This window comes from Labrus bergylta, chromosome 10 (genome assembly GCF_963930695.1).
Source record: "Labrus bergylta chromosome 10, fLabBer1.1, whole genome shotgun sequence".
Taxonomy (NCBI): Eukaryota; Metazoa; Chordata; class Actinopteri; order Labriformes; family Labridae; genus Labrus; species Labrus bergylta.
Genome location: NC_089204.1, coordinates 24,982,039 through 24,999,837, shown reverse-complemented (window position 1 = coordinate 24,999,837; position 17,799 = coordinate 24,982,039). Strand labels below are relative to the sequence as shown.

At 42.0% G+C, this 17,799-nt stretch overlaps 1 protein-coding gene across 1 annotated transcript in view; it reads left to right on the top strand.

Annotated features, from left to right (window-relative positions):
- The window catches only part of antxr1d (ANTXR cell adhesion molecule 1d), a 28,366-nt gene that overhangs the window by 5,118 nt on the left and 5,449 nt on the right, over window positions 1-17,799 (top strand). The window contains exons 2-17 of the mRNA XM_020642907.3: window positions 1,039-1,110; window positions 1,196-1,267; window positions 1,698-1,779; window positions 2,290-2,320; window positions 2,402-2,475; window positions 3,508-3,576; window positions 3,669-3,749; window positions 3,856-3,916; window positions 7,996-8,094; window positions 8,522-8,591; window positions 12,730-12,808; window positions 13,094-13,189; window positions 13,283-13,321; window positions 13,428-13,526; window positions 13,733-13,897; window positions 14,030-14,110. Coding sequence (XP_020498563.2) covers window positions 1,039-1,110; window positions 1,196-1,267; window positions 1,698-1,779; window positions 2,290-2,320; window positions 2,402-2,475; window positions 3,508-3,576; window positions 3,669-3,749; window positions 3,856-3,916; window positions 7,996-8,094; window positions 8,522-8,591; window positions 12,730-12,808; window positions 13,094-13,189; window positions 13,283-13,321; window positions 13,428-13,526; window positions 13,733-13,897; window positions 14,030-14,110 — 1,270 coding nt within the window. The remainder of the gene's footprint in view (window positions 1-1,038; window positions 1,111-1,195; window positions 1,268-1,697; window positions 1,780-2,289; window positions 2,321-2,401; window positions 2,476-3,507; window positions 3,577-3,668; window positions 3,750-3,855; window positions 3,917-7,995; window positions 8,095-8,521; window positions 8,592-12,729; window positions 12,809-13,093; window positions 13,190-13,282; window positions 13,322-13,427; window positions 13,527-13,732; window positions 13,898-14,029; window positions 14,111-17,799) is intronic.

The window sequence follows — 17,799 nt, the reverse complement described above, 5'->3', positions numbered from 1 at the left end:
CGCTGACAGGTCACTGTCTCTAAAGTCATGGATTGTGACTGATCGATCACAGGAATGTCCTCGAACATGGACGAGATAAACTCTTACTGTTGGTCTGGAAACATGACCATAAAATCCAGTCTGTGTACAAGAATCCTAAAATGCTTTCTTTAGATTTGAGCTCTATAAGCACCAGAGAAAGTACAGACACACCCTTTTCTCAAAGAGATGTATAGAAAAAGGTAGGAGTACTGATTCAACTTCTTTACTGAAGTAAAGGTAAAAAGTTCAGGCTCTGAAATACACTTACAGTATCAAAGCAGCTCTCTGAAGGATGATTGATCTTGGTCTGAATCAAGTTTGTCAGCAGTGTTTGCAGTTTTAGGTTGTCTTTTGTCCCGCTACAACTGTTATGATATTTGCAATATTTGATGTACCTAAAGAATCATATTTTCTATTGGTTATTTTCCAATTCATTTATGTCGTTCTTCCCACTCAGGAAGATTTCTGTGGCAATACGCCTGAAATTTTCCACAAATTTCCAGGAGTGCATATGTGAAAAGTGCTTGAGAGTAACCTGTTTGGAACATGTTATAAAATGCCAAAAGTCTGGTGGTTTTCCATCCAAGAGGCTTGTTGTAAAGAACGAAAAAACAACCAAAAGTTGAGTCCATGTTTGAAGTGGATAAATAGTTAGGGGTCTTCAAAATCAGAAGGCTCAATCCCAAAGGGACATTCATCCTCTGTACAAAAAAATATTTCAATTCATCTGAAGGTTGTTGAGCAATTCTGCCATGGACCAAAATATTGGACCGACCAGTGTTCAGCTCAAGCACAAAGTGTAATAACTGCCATAGCACACATTTGGCTTTAATTTTAGCCTATCATGCAAAACGTTTCTATTTTTGTGTGATTAATCCCTGAGACAGCTGGCTCCTAACTAGAAAATCCTGCATTTAATAAAATCAAACGATATTGGCTTGCAGCAGAGGATAATTAGTCATCTGTGGGAACATCATATTTTATCCTTACAAGGTTGTGTTTATGTTGTTTTGTTAGGTCTGGAAGTGTGAAACATCACTGGATAGAGATTTACTCCTTCGTCGAGCAGCTGGCAGAGAAGTTTATCAGGTAAAAACAGGATTAGTCATTCAAGACATCAGATGTTTTCTGTTTTCGTCCATGTTAATGTTACAAAACAACTGTGTGTTTGCAGCCCCATGCTGCGGATGTCCTTCATTGTCTTCTCCACACGAGGAAACATCATCATGAAACTGACTGAGAACAGGTAAGACCAACACATGAAAAACATCATAACTGTCCCTTCTTCTTCATTCTGCATCTTCATCTTCCCGTGAAATTTAACATCAATAGTCTGTAAAGTTTCCTCATTTGTGTTTATCTTTGGGTTTCCAAACTTCTGGGAACTCGGATTTTCTGACCAGATTTTCTTGCAGTTTAAAATTGAATTTAACACAAATTAAATCCAGCTTCAAGCAACCAAAGAATACAAAACAGTTCATTCAGTCTCCTGGGGATGACTTTGGCTGAGGATTGGCTTGAATACTTCTTGAGCCACACAGTTACTTGCCAACTCAAACCCCTCTGTACCTCTCTTTATCTACTTTGTTAGGCAATGGGAATATTCCCCAATGTATTTCCCTGAAATCAGATTTCTTCCAGCGTATTTGATCAGCTTTTGTGTGTTTATCCTACAGGGAGTCCATCGATGGAGGCCTACAGGCTCTAAGGAGGGTTGTACCTGGAGGAGACACGTTAATGAATTTGGGCCTGGAGATGGTGAGAGGCTGAGGATTGAACACATTTGTAAAGCCAGCCAACAGCACACTAGTTCAGCCTTCACTTTACAAGTTTATTTCAAATATTCTCTGAGGATAGAGTGGACTTGGCAGCTAGAAGGAGGGCTCATTAGTGGGGCTAGAGGAGTATCTCAGATCATGTTTTTTTCTGATTCCTAAAACTGCTGAGTTTTGTGAACGGATGTAACGAGGCATTGTGAAATCAAACCACACTGCCATGAGGTCTGTTCTCATTTTATATTCAATCTGAAACATGTTCTGGTGGTAAAAATGTGACATTTCGAGATGATTTCTAAATTAAAAAATGTCACACAAAGACCAGTGACATGCTCAAAGTCCTCGTAAATTGAGGGTTGTGGCCTACTGTCAGAAATAATTACAACATGTTTTAACCCAATGCAGTCTATAAATGTATAAATATGCACGTTTGTCCTTTAATTTAACAGAATTGGTTCAGAATCTTGACTTAAACCATGTTTTGTAATTGCAGGCTAATGCGCAGATATTCCAAGAGAAGCAAGGTAAGCTAAGCTGTGTGTTGTTAGTTAATCACAAATGTGTTGTCAGCTGTTCCAGAGAAATGAAAGTTTTGTGTTCTACAGGGACAGCAAGTGTTATTATCGCTCTGACTGATGGAGAACTGAATGAGTGGCAGTTTGACACCGCTCAGCGAGAGGTAAGTACGATGTGAAACTATCTGATTTAAATCACTTGTAAACATTGACATGAGGATGGGTGTGTCAGTATTTCAAATCAATGGGTGACCGTGCTAAATGGTGAATTGGTCAGTGGATATTGTGGTTTTAATAGCTGTTCAAAACAGTAGAAAATACTAATGTCCTTTTGAATGCCTCTTACTAACAAGTACTGCTTGAGAGAAAATGACTTTTTCTTTTAGTCTTAGTCCAATAAAAGTTCTAATTACAACTCTTCATTTTTGGAGTCTCCTGAGTCTGTTATGTTTCACATAAAAAAAGATCTGCCATTTTTCATATAAACAAAAATAACCACATAAGCAAATTACAGGATTCAAATTCATACTTTTGAGGGACATGAACTCAAGTCAAGAGCTTCAACCAGTACACCATTGTCATTACAATGATTAATTCTAAATAAGCATATCATTTACTTATGAAGTACAAAGCTAACCTTCTTTCTTGACAATGAGAGGCATCCAGTTCAACTTGTGACCACACAGTTTATGTGCTTTGGACCATTTTTTTAAAGTTTTGTTTCCAACACAAATAAATCTTAAAAAACAGTTAATTCCATTTAATTGTAGTGCTACTGAACAACTTTTCTATGTGGTTTGTTGACATAATGACGCTAGAATTTAGGTTTTTCCACCAAAGGAACCGGAGACATCATCAAACTATTGATTACATTTAGGACAGCCCCATCAAATTTGTCTGTAGCCACAATTTGTAAACAATGACTCAAGTGGAATATAAGGCAAGCCTTCTTTAATTTGGGAACACACAAAGTGGAAAAGAGGCAGATCAAATGACTCGGGCAACACATGGTCCATGTACAGATAGGCTATAGGCTACAAAATCTTGTGAATCGGAAGTGAAATATGGCAGCAGGTAAAGATAAAAGATTAAGATGGGGGAAATTCAGCTAGTCGAGAATTTGTTCTTCATAACAACAACATTTAAAGTAATCTTTTCTGACACAATGTTTGTGTTTTATTTCTACCTTTTGGCAGGCACAAAGGGCCAGGTCAATGGGAGCCATTGTTTATTGTGTAGGGGTCAAAGAATTCAACCAGACCCAGGTAGGATCCACACAAGGATATTAAAGATGATTCAAAGTTGATGCGAAAAACATGAAGAAAATGTCTTTCTTTCTGTTTCTATACTTTTCTAGCTTGCAACTATTGCAGATACCATGGAGCACGTGTTTCCTGTATGGGGAGGCTTCCAAGCCCTCAGGGGAATCATTGACTCGGTATGACACATATACCATATGTGAACACTCATCCAAACACAGAGAAACATAGAAATCTTGTGTTATTACATTGACTTGTTGTGTATATTTCATTTTTTTCTCTCAGATTATCAAGAAGTCCTGCATTGAGATTCTCGCTGCAGAGCCGTCCAGCGTGTGTGCAGGAGGTAAGAGGTGTGATGAACAAGCGTTTCCCCTCCTTGTTAAAGCGCTGGGCAGTCAGGGTGCACGATTGTGTCATATGACAGTCATCTAAAGCCTCTGGAGTGGAACATGAGGTTGAGTAATCGCATGGACGCTTATGACTGTGGAGTGACAGAGAGCGTATTGTCATTCACGGCCGGGGGAAATTAGCATAGCCGCTCCAGCACAGCGTGTGTGCAGAAAATAAGTGGGGGGGGGGGGGGGGGTGTTGGTCAGAGGAATTAGCCGTGAATCTTTAAGCATGGCTGCTTCTCTGGCCTAGTTTGCCACATCGTATATGTTAAACAGCCATTTGGGCTGTTTCTCTTCTTCTGTGTCCAGCTCTTCTTCTGGTCAGCAGTTTCAGGAAGGAAAGAAACGGGATAAAAAAGAGATGACGAGAGGGAGCTTTTATGCATAGCCGGCAGGATGGATGAGCTTTGACATGACCTTATTAGGACTCACTTAAGAGAGAGTGCATTTACAGCCATGCTACCAGGACAACCAATGGAGATTAGCGTCCATTATAGGAAATGAAGGAGGCGAGAGGAAATGGAAGGAGGAGAGGAGACCAATAAAAATGTTGCCTTGAAAGGAAGGAAAACTGAAGAATCGAGGCTTTAATGGGATAATTACAGTCTCTGGTTGGAGTGTGTGTCACTCGACATGTGCCCAAATATCCTCCAACAGCCTCATTTATAATTCGATTGATGAGCAGTCTAATGGTCAGTGAACTAAGAAACCAAGGACCCACTTAAACCAAGACTTGATCCGGCCTAATTAAGGACAACGTGCTGAACACATGCATATAGTGCGCTTTGTTTCAGACAGGATATGTATGAATACATTTTTTTAGCGTACATGTAATTCTTATGAATAGCTTTAAATTTTATTTTTATTTTTATTTTTTTAGAAAAATAACTGGCACATCAGTTCCTTACACAATGCTTGTTTTTGCAGTATTATGTGATATAATGTCAGCAATAGAAACAAATACCAAAGCTTGATGTAACAATATATCCATCTTGATTTACATATTTCATATTATGACATGTTACATAGGTAAAGTGACAGGCTCTTTCTCTGTCTTTCTTTCTGCCTGTATGTACACACACACTGTACATGCTTTACTAACACATACACGATAGGATGTTCTTTATTCAGCACGCACACACACACACATGAACACACACACACACACACACACACACACACATCTCCAAGCACATGTACACACATGTCCCTCACATTGATGTGAAGTGACCAGACCGAGCTGCCTGCAAACAGGCCATCAGACTGGACAGTGAACGTTGGGCCACACTATCTGACATGACAGCACTGATTCCCCTCATACACACACACACACACACAAGCGCACACGCACACACCGGGAGAACGGTGAGAGTTGGGCCCTTAGATCTAACATGACAGCAGAGATTGCTGCTTTCATTAACGCCTGACCCTTTTCCTCCCCGATGTCCCGTCCCGCTGCGCCCCTCCCTGCCCTTCACTGTCCCGTCGCACTAACGTGATTGAAGAGCCGCCGTTCGGACAAGCCGTACCCCATTTTCCCTCTTACGCATGCACACAATAAACACACAAGACACACACTGGTACAAATGTAACCCTTGTCAAGCGTTCAGGTGTAGATGTAAATGGACATGTGGCCACAGAGGCAGGCAGAAAGCGCACAGGCGAGGGCAGCAGCATATGTGTTGTTCATGTCAGCAGGGCTCCACCAGTCCCTGCCCACCATGTGTCTGACAGCGCTGACCTTTCAGCCCATCAAGCCTCAGCGTGCGTTTGTGTCAGGATGTGTGAGGAAGATGTTCAGATTCAGACTTTTTTTTCTAGTTTATAGCAGTTATTAAGTGATCAAGAAAACAAAAACCTCTGTGGAAACCAACATGATGGGTGTGTTTAAGAATGACTGGTATGGAAGTCTTCAAGATGAGTCAGGACTGGATATTTTTTGTGAATAAGAATACATATGGGTAACATTTCTGTAGCGAAATGTTGCAGATGTATTTGTGCAATTAACACAGTGCTCTCTCTCTTCGGGTGAATGATATGACTGGAGAACTGGATTTTTTAAAAGCCTTCTGCAGAGAGCATTAGAAAGAATGAGCGTCAAGTCCTCTAATTAAGTTGCACATTGTGGTCAATGTTAAACATTACCACATAAACCACCGTTTATGTGAAAATGATTACAATCACTTATATGGGGCTGTATTATACAGCTGTTAATTATTACCCCAGTTGTTGTGGTTGTCTTTCACAGAAACAACAGGGCAGGATCAGGGAGAAGACAAAGAGTGTGTGGTAACTTGAGGGCTAGGAAACTTTGTTTATCTCACGATTCGATTCGATTTCGATTCTTGGGGTCAAGCTTCAACTGAGAATCTATTTTCAATTCAAAATGATTTTGAAGTAGTACATACTTCAGGATCTACTCCAGTCATCTGTGAGACTGACTGCTCCATTTGGCATTCTACTGAGTTAAAGAGCTAGCCTTAGCACTTAGCAGGGAGTGACTGAAAAAATGTTTTTTGGAAGTTATGAATCGATTTAAAATCTCAAAAGATAAGAATGTATAGTGGTGACAATACTTTATTTAAAAAAGCATGTGGTTTATCAGATGGTGCATGTGTGTATGTATGTATACACATGTAGAACCTGAGTCTAGCTGAGGAAGACATAAGAAATACTGACAGGTTGCAAGTCATTAAACATCTGTAAATAAGCATGCTGGCAGTCGTGCAGATAAAGTGTTAAGAGGGCAGCTGCGTGCACATGTTTTGCCTTCCTGAGTCGACACAGTTTGCACAAAATAGGGTGCAATATTTGAAGTTATATGATTAACCTAATACCCATATATCTCACACAGACAACATATTCTGGGTAGAGCTCAATTTTAATCTCCATCTGTGTTGTACATCACAGCACTCCCTCCTGGGTCGGCTCCAACAGCAAATCTGCTCTATTCAAGATTTTTACAGCATCTGTGAATATGTAGAGATTCTCAGACAAATGCAAACAGGGATTTTTTTTGTTCCCTTCGCTCTTCTCTGCCTCTGAGTGTGTATCTTTTATTCACGGCTTTTCTTAGTAGCTTGCCTGACCTTTAAGGAAACACTGTCACATATACACCCACACCCTCTGATGTTTTTATCCAGTGATCTTCACGCTGGAGCTTTAAATGTTAAAGGTGTGGCCGATGCTCGCTTCCTTCAGAGCCAGCATAATGCTAGAGGAAACCTCAGTGCACAGCCAGAACACACACACACACACACACACACCCACACACACATGCACACATTCATGAATGCACATACTGATGACATGCAGATGCTTACACACGCCTCAGAAAAGCACAGGACATATACAGTCTGTTCATAGCATTCTTCTTCAGATCCACATCTGCATACTGACTCAGACATGTGTTAATGGTGCCATAGGTAAGGTCAGGCCTACTTTGACAGTGCTCTGCTGTTGTCAGCCCTGCAGGCATGTTTTTAAGCAAGTGTTTTTTTCTCCCGCTCTCTAACATATGCTGGGTAGCAGCCACATAGACACTCTAGCATATGCTGGCAAGCCTCTGTCAGTGCGCTTTAACAGTGCCTGAGGGACACTAAAGGTCAAAGACATGCACACACACACACACACACACACACACACACACACACACACACACACATACGCACCAGCTCCTGGCTACTTCACAGCACATATTTGTGAATAGCAGCACTTTAAGCATTAGCACCATTGGAGCTTGTTATGGCCTTTCCACACGTACATGCACAAGCACACAGATATAAACAAGCAGTAATGAGGCATGCACAAGTTTCTGCTGCTTAAGTTGAGTGCATCGGAGGGAAAGGATGGCCTTTGGCACTCGCCATAGTGGTTCACTAGAAAACTTCAAATTTGAACTAAAACAGAAGACCAGTTTCATCTTTTGCATCTCTCACATGCCACTGAAAATTGATTTTATTTTTTTCATTCATTTTGGTATAATGTCTCATGGTGCGTGCGATATTCTTTGATTGTGTGTCTGTTTCAGAGAGTTTCCAGGTGGTGGTGAGAGGCAATGGGTTTCTGCATGCAAGAAATACCAACCAGGTCCTCTGCAGTTTCAAACTGAATGACACACACACTATCGGTAAGTTCTGCACATACTACTCAAAAACAGATACAGACACAAGAGCAGGGCGTGTTGAGAGGATTTAAAGGATTATTTATGCTTAAGTAAATATAAGATGCAAGCTAACAGAAGATTGTGGCTGTGTCTGATGGATTAAGTTTGGCACTTTTACATTTACTGCCTCTCCAAAATAAATATTTTATGGAAAATACCGTAAAACCGAAAATGATCATTGAAACAGAGCACAGAGTTCTGATGGGTTAATTTCCCCTGTATGCTCTTTATTACAGCGATTTGCTGTAGTACATAAATGCTTACACTTAAAAGCATTTTTGGATTCTGGTTTGGCTTGTGCTTTAAAGAAGAATGTGGGAACAGTTTTTCAGGCTGCACATGTTAGTATTTCTGCTGCATGAAGAGTGACTTTTTGTCTTTCCTTGTATAGATGAGAGACCAGCTGGAATAGAAGACACCTTCCTGCTCTGCCCTGCTCCTGTCATAGAGGAGGTTGGGAGGTAAGCAGGACATCTCCTTTGGTTTTCTTTTTTTTTTTTATCCCCATGTCAAACTTTCTGTGTTCAGCTGTAACACGCTGCACTCAGATATTTACCAGCTGCACGCAAGTTTGGTGTGGACACAGAAGACTGCTGTCCTTGAACAAATTAGGGCCAAAGTCATTGAGTGTCTGTGATCAATCAGTGTTTGTCACAGCTAACGAAGCCAGACACCAATCACAAGGGGACAACAGGAGAAGAGCCCAGGAACACAACTTAATGACAGCCACGCTGGAGAGGACTTTGCAACCGTGTTTGTGTGTGTGTGTGTGTGTGTGCGTGCGTGTGTGCGTGTGTGTGTGTGTATTTGCTCGTGTGTGATTTCTCCCAATCTCTGTCTGACACTTTGGGAGAGTGAAAGTGTGAGTGGAGTCGGCGGGGCAGTGTAAAGTTTCCTCTGAGGGCTGCTAGCTTTCGCTTGTGGTGATTTAGAGCAGAAGTTTCTCGCGGCTCAGACTTGGCGATGCTGTGGGCCGAGCTCGGAGAGGACCGAGGAACGACCCGCAGCCTTCCCGTTCCCCGCCGCCTGCAGTCCTGTGCATAATTATACACTCCAGCCTGCAGCCTCAGACACCTCCCAGTCATCATCTGTCTTGATGCTGTCACTCAGATTTCTGGTGTGATTTGAGGTTGTCCTGTCCGCCAGTGAAAAATACTGCCTTAATGGGGAGAAAAACATTTTGTTTTTGCACTGTGGCAGCAGGGAGATTTCAGAGTCTGTAGTATTCGGTGTATTTCACCGACACATAACAGCATATATAATTATAACAGCAGTTACACATGGAATTTTAGTTATAACTCACATGCAACAATTAAGGGATCAACTTAATGACAATTCAAAATCCAAAAAGTACCCCCTTCCTTCTGTCCGGGTTGTTGCTATTGTGGTTTTGTCTCGGGTTGGGCTGCACCTCCAGAGAACATTGTAGAACCTGGAGCATCATTACACATTGCAACGGGGCCCAAAGGTGCTGCCCTCACATGTAACAGAAGCCCATTAGAGCCGAGTCAGCTATGCCCGAGTGCTGCTAAAGAGGAAGTCAGCTGTGAATGGCTGAAGGGCCCAAAGAGGAGGTGAACAGCTGGCTGATGAGTTCTGGGAGCTGCAGTGCCATAACATGCAGATAGAGTTGTAAATATGTAGGACGGAGAGAGGGCAAGCTTTACAGGTGTTTTTGATGTGAAATTTGAATCCTTTGGAATTGTACTTGTAGAGTTAAATCCTTTTAACCAAAATCATCTCTCTAGAACCGAGGACGATCAGATTGGATGTTCACCATCTATATTCACAGTTCTTCATTTTCTTTATTCACAAGAGTTTTAAGGGTGAGCTAACCCAAGCTGCCAAATGTTTTCAATCTGTGAATGCAGCAAATAAAAGTCAGGTAGATTCACCATAAAGTAGATAATGCTCATACAAACAAATGTGTTTAAACAAAGTGGACAGATGATACCAATAAATAAAAATATCCTCTAAATACAAATATTTTCCACAGTTTTTTTTAAAGAAATGTTATCATTTTATTTTGAAAACTTAATCAGTATTGAACAGGACTATGAATCAAGTCCCCAATAATTCACCCTTACATGTCAGATCACATTATAGGTGAACTGCTTCCTGTTTTGGGGGTCATACAGTCTATACATGTGGTCTCAGAGGACTCCAGCTCCCAGCATCACCTCTTAACCCGAAACCCCCCCCCCCCCCCCCCAAAAAAAAAAAAACCCTCACTCACTTATCCCCTGTTCCAGAGAGTCTTATCACATATAATGAAGTCATTGACATCACACAAATCTATGTTGACTGGGAACCTTCCGGATGCGGCCCCACACACACACACACACGCACACACACACACACACACACACACACACACACACACACACACACACACACACACACACACACACACACACAGGGCAAAGACACATATAAAGTGGGCAGATTGATGATTGATAGGGGCTGAGATCTCTCTGTCAGAGGGGAGCTGATAGCACTGTGTCCCCCTGCCTTCCTGAAATGAGGCCTGAACATATGATGGAGGGGGGGAGTAAAAAAAAAAAAGGAGTGGAAGAAGTGAAAGGCAAGATGAGTGGCACCTGCACTGCCAATTTCCTCCTCTGAAGACAGCGTCAGCATGAGTTATGAGACAAGCTGCTACAGTGGCTGAGGGGAGGAGGAGGGAGAACAGAGTCAGTGTTTGAGGAAATAGCGAGGAAGGGGTCTCAGAAGGGAGGGACAGCGCTGAAGGGATGTCAAACAGGAAAGGCTTTCCTCCTACCATCCCCCCCTGTCTCTGTTTTCCTCTCCCTTCTCCCACCCTGCAGTGACCTCCCCCCTTGTCGTCCCCTCCATGAATATAAACCTCAATGCCCCCCTTGTGTCTTTCAGAGCCCCCCCCCCCAAACCATAAGAACAGCACAAGAATGCCTTTCTCCATTCTTTTGCAAACCTTTAACTACAAACCAGCTGTCTGTGTTTTTACCCCAGTGTGTCTATTTAGCGAACAGGTTTTGTTTTTGTTGTTAGATGAATAAACTTTCACTAAATATTTCCCTGTTTTTTGTGTCCTCAATCCTGCGAGGCCTTCTCTTCCTTTAAACCCTGCTATCTCTGAATCATCATCCAAACCCTGTCGTGCATATATCAGTGTGAGTAGTGGGGAATAAGAAGTCATTTAGCTGTCTGTGGTTTCCACATTAGATGTCTGGGCCTGATCCAAACAGAAGAGATTCCTTCACTGGGTGGAGAACTCCCTGACCTCTTTCAGTGTTTTTTTTTTGTTTTTTTGTCGATGTCAGCATGTTTATGCGCTTATAAGGCAGCAAGTACGGACAAAGTAGATGGAGGAATGTACTTGCCACCTCAGGCGTGCTTCTACAGTAGCCGAAACATGACCATGATGTGTGCACCCAGGCAGATGTGCACCAAGACTTGTGTGTGGCAGGCCCATGATAAAAACCCAGAGAGGAATATTACAGGAGCTGAAGAGGGACGTTTCCTCAGCTGTGTCTGCAGCCAATTTAGTTTTTGACAAACAAAACGATTCAAACACATGTTCAAGAAGGAAAGCCGACGACCTAGTTCAATGACAATAACATACACAGAAGTTTGTTGATCATGCTGTGAATCTTAGCAGCTGAAAATTTGTCAATAAGCACAAAACTGGTGTTTATGTGAAGTGTATGAAACAAGCTTCAAAGATAACAAAACATGTATACATGGGGTGCAGATCGCCTAGCGGTTTGGTCGTGCACCATGTATGGAGGCTATAGTCCTCCAAGCGGGCGGCCCTGGTTCAAGTCCGACCTGTAGCTCCTTTCCCTCATATCATTCCTCCCATTCACTCTCCCCGGTTTCATACTAGATCCACTATCCTATTGAATAAAAGAAAAATTCCCTTAAAAATACAATCTTAAAATACCATGTATACATGTCATTTCACCATTAATACAACATATGACTTCTCTCTGCTCCACTGCAGGGTTACTAATGTAAGATGGAGATGAGATTTATTTTGGTTTCATTTTGTAGTTCTTTATTTTCTCAGGTTGAGGTAATGCACATTGTTTGATTTAAGGCTAACTTCATTTATATTTATGTTTTGTGCTTTGCATACAATTGCAAGAGTAACTGTTCGATATGATGCACTTTGCCTTTAAGGTTGCTCATGGTTACGGTAGTCTGAGTGATATTTGACTAAACTGTTACATGTACCATGCTATGTACAGTTCATGTTTACTACGGCTGTAAAAATGGGCATTTTAATATGGGGTCTAATGGGGATACCTTTGCTTTTGCAGCCAGCCTCAAGTGGACACTCAAGGAACTGCAGTTTTTTGCACTTCTGCATTGACTTTGTTTTTCAATAACGGACGGTGCGGATTGAAAAATAGTGAGATTTCTCCGTATTTGGGGGGAGGCAAATCAATCTCAAACTCTCAGATCACAGATCAACATCACTGCCTCAAATAAAATGAATCATTAGTTAATGCAAAATAAGCCCCTTTTAAGCGTCTTAACCAGCGTCTTTTGTAAGATCGTATGGTTTAGTCAGTCTATCTTTCATCAAACCATCACGTGTTTGTGTTTCTGCAGGGTGATCTACCTCCAGGTGAGCATGAACGAGGGCATCTCTTACATCACCAGCTCCGTTCACATCACTACAACTGAATGTGTGAGTACTTCCTGTGTGCGCACCATCACTACAGCACACTGCAGTTTTATTTTTTTCCTCTGGCATGCTGCCTTATTTAAATAAACTTTCTTTCCACCTTCTTCTTCTTTGCTCTTGGTTCTCCAGTCCTCTTCTTCTCTCCTTCCTCTCTGACGTCTCCTCTGTTGTGTCTCTCATCAGAGGAGGCTGTGAGTACTTTGGCTTTTTTTGTTTCATCTTTTTTTCTCATCTCGTCTCCGTTTGTTCTTTTAAATCTTAATCCGACGCTTCTGTGTTTGCGCGCAGTTTGACGGCACCATTGTGTTGGTATCGTTGCTGGTGGTGTTCCTGCTGCTGGCTGTGCTGCTGATGTGGTGGTTCTGGCCTCTCTGCTGCACTGTGGTAAGTTTGATGTGCAGACAAGCTTTAACTTGTCTTCATTTGATTTACTGTCATGAGTTTTTTTTTCTCACGCTGTGTTTTTCTAACCTACAGGTGATCAAAGAACCTCCACCTCCTCCTCCTCCAGAACCAGTAAGACTGACATGTTTCCTCATTGTTTGGTTGTGATGGTAACATTATTAGCTGTTTGTTTTTGGGAATATGAGCTGTTTCCTGTAATGGAGTCTCTCTCTTTTAGGAATCAGATGATGAAGATGGGATGCCAAAGAAGAGGTGGCCCACAGTGGACGCATCCTACTATGGAGGAAGAGGAGTGGGTGGCATCAAACGCATGGAGGTATGCTATCTGTAGCTAATGCAATGCTATAAATAACATTTTCACAATGCTTCTTTCTATTTCACCGTTCATTCTCTCTGTCTAAAATGTGTTTATTGCCTCGTATTCCATTCACATTCTTGATTTGTTTTCCCAAACACCCGGGGAAATTTAATTTGTTTTAGGTGATCTATAAAACCTTTTTTTCTAATATTATAATGTCTTAGGTGCGATGGGGAGAGAAGGGCTCCACCGAGGAGGGTGCTAAGCTGGACAAACCTAAAAACGCCGTTGTAAAGATGCCAGAGCAGGAATTTGAACCTTACGAGCCCAAGCCACGGAAACCACCTCGCCGCCCCCCACAGCAGAGGAGGTGGTACACACCCATCCAGGTAAGACTCAGATCAAAAATACTAAATTTCATGATAGGGTTTTCCTCTTGATTCTTTTATTTTATAAAATCACCCTTTTGTTTGTTTTTTGTTTGTTTTTTTACTCATTGTTTTTCTTCCTGGCTCCTCCAGGGGAAGCTGGACGCTCTGTGGGCTCTGTTCAGGAGAGGTTATGACCAGGTGTCTCTGATGAGGCCGCAGCCTGGAGACGAGGTGAGTCTCAAACTTCTGTCTCGTTTAATTCATATCTTCATGTTAAAGCAAAGACTAAATAGAAGATGTGGACGTAGCCACCCAGACATGATCCTGTTGTTTGTGAAATCCCCCTCTCAAGTTTGGCATGTGGGCCGTGGTTGTCTAGGTTTCATGGATCCAAAAAGTGATGATACTTGATGATACACAGATAGCTGCAAGCCAATCTCAGGTAAAGCGTCCCTGCTTTATCCAAAGTTTTACTCAAAGTTTGAAAATGAAAAGTCATGCTGTATTGACCAAGATGTGAAACGTGCAATTAGGAGCATATTATCAATAGGGAAAATGTGAAGATCAACTGAGAATTCAAATAATTCAACAAATCTGACCTTATTTGCAACCAGTGCAGTAGAAGATAGAAAGATCGCAAGTAAAAGTCACTCTCACATCAATCTCCACGTCTTATTTACAGTCTATTCCTCAAACATGTGTGAAAATGTAATGGACCACAACCAGGCATGACTGATACAAAGCTGAAGTAGTGTTGTATTCATGATCAAACTAACCGAGACCAAGACATAGGTTGCGGCCGTAACCGAGGGGAATAGAATTGTACCACAAACTAATTGGAAGTTATTTGTTGTTTTAGAAAGAGGTGTTTTCCTTCTAATCACAGTAATGACGTGGACAAATAGCCTATCAGTGGTGGTCTTGATTTAAAATCCAGAGTCCGCCCAGTCCCAGACCGAGACAAGACCGAGTAAAAATGCTTTTGATTCCGAAATGAGACCCAGACCTTCCAAAAGTGGTCCTGAGCCCAAGACCGGTTTCAAGTACTGCAACACTAAGCTGTAGTTTAGTAAACGTGTGTAAAGTCAGTAATGGCTCTGTGGGTGACTGACACTTTAAAGACCGGGTAGGATACTGAAGACGTCTGTGCGTTGCCAGATTTAGTTTGTGGACAAATGAACATCTGCATCTAGTCTTTTTGTTCCTTCTCTTTGCATGAAGACACTACGTGCCAGTGAGCTTCATGTACAGCAGCTTCAATACTGACTGTCTACATGCACACTGACACACAGAATGACACACACATAGGCTGAATCAATGAGGTACTGATACTTCTCTCTTGGTCAAAGCAGCCATTGTTCATGCACAAGGAGTACTGTGCTCCTCTGTACTTTTTTTTGAAAGTTCCCCATGACTCCCGGGTTTCTATCAAGCTTCCAAATCACACATTACACACTCACTCCCTCTTTACAAGTATAAAAATCAGCTCCTGTGTCACTCTGGGTTTTATTTGCTTTGGTTCTTGTGAATTCGGCTGCAAACCTTATTATGCTTGATAACCGGGAACTAGAGCTTCTACTGCTTCTCCTAAATCACGACACGATAGCGGGGCGGGCACTCTTATCTAACCTTGACCCTGTGTGTGTGTGTGTGTGTGTGTGTGTGTGTGTGTGTGTGTGGCATCCCATAACCTCACTGACATGTTTTCATCATCACACGGGTTGCCATGGTGAAACATCTGCTCCGTTATAAATGGTTTCATTGTCGCCATATCACTGTAAAACGTATTGATTTGTTCCTTGAATGGCACGATTCATCCTCAGGGTGTCACAGCGTGAGCGTGTGTCTCTACTGTATCTGGAGTCTATAAATGTGGTCGTCACCAGTGGGTTTTATCCCTTCTTTCCGTCTTGAACTTTTATTTCCTAAGCGGTACAATTCATCTCTGTCAGGACAGAAGTTTCAGGAGTCTTTGTCCGACACTTTTTGTGAAGCAGTAGATCACAGAGCTGCTCTACGATGACCCCCGCAACACCCTTCACGAGCCATTAGCTCGGGAAAATACAACGCTGCTCTCTCACATGGAAAGAAAGGATGGGGAAAAATTCCACTTTTGTTGCAAAGGCCAAAGTCGTTCAATTTTGTCGCTAAAAGCGATGTCATACATGAAAGACGACAATGATCCAGACTCAGATCTGAACTCAGAGAGTGAAGTCCTCGTGGTTGTAATAACGAGTTCCTCTGCAGAAGTGTAGCTGGTGGACTTCTAATTTGTGTTATTAAGAAATGAAAGAAGCTGTGACTCTGGGATCTTTTTATGGTTGTTATTTTTAAACACACATAATGAAACAGAACCTCCTTACTATCTATGCATATCAAAAACACTCAACAAAGATGTGTGACATAGAGGAAGAGAGAGAAAATGAGCAACACAGGGATTAATTAGGGAAATAGATGAGCAAAAACAAATACGCTCTTCAAAAGGAGAAAATTACAAAAGGTTTGACTGGGAGGAAAACCATGGCTTCATACCGTCAATCTTGAGTTTTTCTTATTTTTCCTTTGCACAGACAAAAAGGAACAAACAAATATTTACAGACACAGTTCATGTCAGTGTGGTTCATATTTTTTTTTTCTTTTATTTTAAGATTTATTTTTTGGGGCTTTTTATTAAAGAGATAGGACAGTGGATATAGAGTCTGAAATCAGGGAGGACGAGAGTAGGGAATGACATGCGGGAAAGGAGCCACAGGTCGGATTTGAACCTGGGCCGCCTGCTTTGAGGACCACAGCCTCCATACATGGGGCGCGCGCTCTAACCACTGCGCCAATAGCGTAACTATAACTGGTTCATAGTTCTTGATGCTTTTTTTTTAAATATCTCTGAACCTGCAGCTTGATGACAAACAGCTGAGCGTCATGGCAAAAAGCACAGCGCTAAGAAGCTCACATCAGACTTCTCAGATTGTTAACAAGCGGCTCGGGAGGAGCTCGTCCTGCTTTCTCCCCACATTACTCCTCCTTCGCTGCCTCTGCAAACGGCCATCAGCGGCCTGCCAGTTTCTGCCACACTCCCCGTGTGCGCTTGAGCCCTCCTTGCTGTGTGTGTGCGGCGTGCATGTGTGTGTCACTGTAACGTATGTCTCAGCTCTTCCGAGTTAGCGTCACACAAACAGATGGGGAGTTGAAAGGCCACGAGCCATATTGTGACAGAAGAGATTCGCTTCTTTTGTCCCCAGAGCTGATGGCACTGATGGGACCGTCACACAGAGCGGAGCGGACCAGAGGGCGGCCACCATCCCTCCACGGCCCACAAACAACAAACGAGCACCTCCCCTTCTTCACCCTCCTCTGTCTTTACCTCCCTCTGATTCCTTTAAAGGCTCAGATCACCCAAACGACCCAAACACATCACTCTTCTCGTGGTGTGTAGCCATGTTAAAAGTTTAGTTGAATTCAAGTTTAGGGATGTCAGAAAATTTCACATTTCTAAGGTTGATTGGAAATGTGATTCTGCTGCTCACAGTGTTGAAGACAATATCTTAACTGATTAATTTTTTCTGGATCTTTAAATGAAACATTTAACAGGATTGAATTATGGAATTTGCTTGCTCATTGGCAGGGAACTGAAAAAAACGAATTATCATATTTATGGAAAATAATCTCCTTTTAATCAGGATATTTTACTGAAAATAGAAATGATTTGGTAAAGATATTCCAATATTCACACCGGTGTTGACTTGTTTCAGACCAAAATGTTGTATCCAGGATTGGATGTTTGGATATTATTATAACATGAATCATATCCCGAATCATATAATCAATACCCACCCGAAAGATGTCACGGGATACAAAGGTGTGTGTTTGTGTGTGCGTCTGTGTGTGTGTACCTACATAGCTTCTGTAAAGTCTACAGTTCA